Source organism: Triticum dicoccoides, chromosome 7B, assembly GCF_002162155.2.
Source record: "Triticum dicoccoides isolate Atlit2015 ecotype Zavitan chromosome 7B, WEW_v2.0, whole genome shotgun sequence".
In the NCBI taxonomy this organism is placed as follows: domain Eukaryota; kingdom Viridiplantae; phylum Streptophyta; class Magnoliopsida; order Poales; family Poaceae; genus Triticum; species Triticum dicoccoides.
The window spans coordinates 487297475-487300440 of NC_041393.1; the positions used below are offsets into that span (position 1 = coordinate 487297475).

At 49.2% G+C, this 2966-nt stretch overlaps 1 protein-coding gene across 1 annotated transcript; it reads left to right on the plus strand.

The window, feature by feature from the left end:
- The first annotated feature begins 1853 nt into the window (after positions 1–1853).
- On the plus strand, positions 1854–2581 carry LOC119335204 (multiprotein-bridging factor 1c-like). The gene has a single exon (XM_037607367.1). It carries the CDS (start codon positions 1937–1939, stop codon positions 2405–2407), a length of 471 nt encoding a protein of 156 aa, XP_037463264.1. The 5' UTR covers positions 1854–1936; the 3' UTR covers positions 2408–2581.
- The last annotated feature ends 385 nt before the right edge of the window (positions 2582–2966 follow it).

A 2966-nucleotide genomic window follows, 5' to 3' on the forward strand; every position in this document is an offset into this window, starting at 1 on the left:
CAGATGGAAGGTTCCCCCGCTGCCAGGGAATCCCGATCCAGATCGAATGCGATCTGGGCTGCCTTGGACGATGGAGAAGCAGGAAAAAAACAAGACGAGCGTGCACCGCCGCCGTCGTCCGCCGGTGGCAACATCCTCCGGCGGCGGCGAGTCAAGGTGGAGTTTCTTGGCGGCGGCGTTGGGCGCCTCTGGAGTCACCTAGCGACCCGGGAGGCCGTTTCCCAGGGAGTGCGTGGCATGCGGCCTGATTTATTTACCACTCATACATGTCAAACAAGCTTTCACAGAAAAAAACAGAAAATAGTTTCTAACATTTCCATAAATTCTACGTTGAAGAGACCTTCCCACAAAATAAAACTGAATGAACCAAGAGAATGAAATACTAATAGGCAAAAGTGGGGCATTTTTCTTTTTTTAGAGGAACATCGGTCATTTTCTTTTATGTCCCGAATCGAGAAAGTGCACAGGTGCTTCTGGTGCTATCGGTGCACCGGACGCATTAGCACATTTTAGAATATTTTTAAAAAATTAGTACTCCATTCCATAATATAAGAGCGTTTTTTGATACTACTGTAGCGTGAAAAACGCTCTTATATTATGAGACGAAGGGAGTAAAAGAAATCTAGCACATTGGCATAATATGAATGTATGTTGACACAAAAATTCGTATCAAAATTCTAAACATTGCTCGAGATACAAAAACAACAAATTTGGCATCAACGTGATAATGGGTCAAATCTAAAGCCCAACTTGTGTTATATATTATTTAGTGTTGAATTTGTCATTTTTGCATCTCAATGTATGTTTTGAATTTTGATACAAAAATTTGTGACAACATACTAAGTGTTAGAGTTTTTTTCCAGATTTTTTGAAACATTTAAAATTTTGCCAAGGAAGTTTGATGCACCTGTAGCACTGAATGACCCGTTGCACCAGATACGTTCGCGTCTCGAACCTCCCTCCTCATTTTGCTGGACATGCAGACGTAGGCGACTACATCACATAGAGTTTGAAGAGTCCGTCGAGCTCCTCCCTTCGCCGCCCCGACCTCCTTCCTCCGCTGCACCTGTGATTCTCAAGTGATGAGCTCGTTCGCCAACCTCATACGACTCATCCCCCCTATCCCTGAGCTCCACACCTCCGCCGACTTTCGGGATTGACTCTCTGTCCGCCCCCGCGCTTCTCCCGTGCCCTCCGAACTCCTGGTCACCTTCCTACCCAAGGCCTAGGCCCTCGACCTCGACTCGCCCCGTCAGCTCCTCCTTCAAGCAGCAAGCTAGTTTGCCTGAACATTTTTCCTAAAAAACGTAATAATCTGAAACATCACCATTCTTATGTTTGGGAGTGAATACAGTAAATCTTTGTACTTGCTAAATTTTATCTTTTTTTTTGCGGGTGAAATTTTATCTTTTTGTACAGAAGAAGAAGACTACTCCCTCTGTAAATTAATATAAGAGCGTTTAGATCACTAAAATAGTAATCTAAACGCTCTTATATTAGTTTACGGAGGGAGTACAAATCAACGAATTCCAGTTTCGTGCCGCGCACTGAATTTGTTTTTTTTAATAGGAAAGGTCACAGAATTTGAATGAGTAGTGCGTGACCGCCAAGTACCCTCTCCTAGGTTTACCGTGGTATCCAAGTTTTTAGACCCATCTGCAGCCGTCCGTTCCCCTGAACTGCCTACAATCGACGGTGCGCAAACAACTGACCTCTCTCCCAGAACCTTCCAGACCACACGAGTGCACGAGCGCGTTCAGGAACCTTCCCGAACCGCCTCCCAACCGTCATCGTCCACCTCCACCGTCCACGCCCTCTATATATGCGTCCCCACCAAACCCAATGGCACGAGAAAAGAGAAAGACAGAGGCGAGGAGAAGAAAAAAATCTACAGGAAAAACAGGGGAGAGGCAGAGAGAACAGAAGCGAAGGAGCAATGCCGACGGGCAGGATGAGCGGCAACATCACGCAGGACTGGGAGCCGGTGGTGCTGCGGCGGGCGAAGCCCAAGGCGGCCGACCTCAAGTCCGCCAAGGCGGTGAACCAGGCGCTGCGGACGGGCGCGCCGGTGGAGACGGTGCGCAAGGCGGCGGCGGGGACGAACAAGAATGCCTCCGCCGCGGCCGTGGCGGCGCCCGCGCGGAAGCTGGACGAGATGACGGAGCCTGCGGGGCTGGGGCGCGTGGGCGGCGACGTGCGCGCGGCCATCCAGAAGGCGCGCGTGGCGAAAGGATGGAGCCAGGCGGAGCTGGCCAAGCGCATCAACGAGCGGGCGCAGGTGGTGCAGGAGTACGAGAGCGGCAAGGCCGTCCCCGTCCAGGCCGTGCTCGCCAAGATGGAGCGCGCCCTCGAGGTCAAGCTCCGCGGCAAGGCGGTTGGGGCGCCCGCGCCCGCCGGGACAAAGTGATGGTTCGTGGGGACATATCCTTTCCTGTGAATTTGTGATGAATGGTAGTAAATCAGATCTGTAAATCTCGGGTTGCTTTGTGGTGGATTGGGTTGTAAGTCGTGCAAAGTGATAAATCTCATGTGAAATTTGATGTCAAATCCTAAATCCTATTGTGAGCTGATTTGCAATTTTCGACCGGCCCTTTGTTAAATTCTGACATATTGCTGAGAATGTGCAGCCGATTTGAGTTATCTTCTTGAACGTCTGCTCTCACGATTCCTTCTTCTATTCTGATCTTTACTCGAAAGATATTCAAGTGAACCAGGGTACGGGACTAGGGCATCTCGACTGAGAGTCAACCATCAGTCCCATTAATCTATGAACACTAATACCGCATCTTTAAACTCAATTGTCAGGGCCAAAAATTCAAATGCATAGCGACCGGTAATTTAAAATTCAAATGTATACTGTCCGGCGCCGGATCACAAAAAATATTTTACGGAAAAACTAATGCCCACATGGGTGGGCGTTTGCAGATCGTCCACACGCCTTCATCACCACACATTTTGCCACGTAT

Bases quoted from the DNA above. Each gene is read 5' to 3' on its own strand.
- LOC119335204 (XM_037607367.1), top strand. From the start codon at position 1,937: ATGCCGACGGGCAGGATGAGCGGCAACATCACGCAGGACTGGGAGCCG.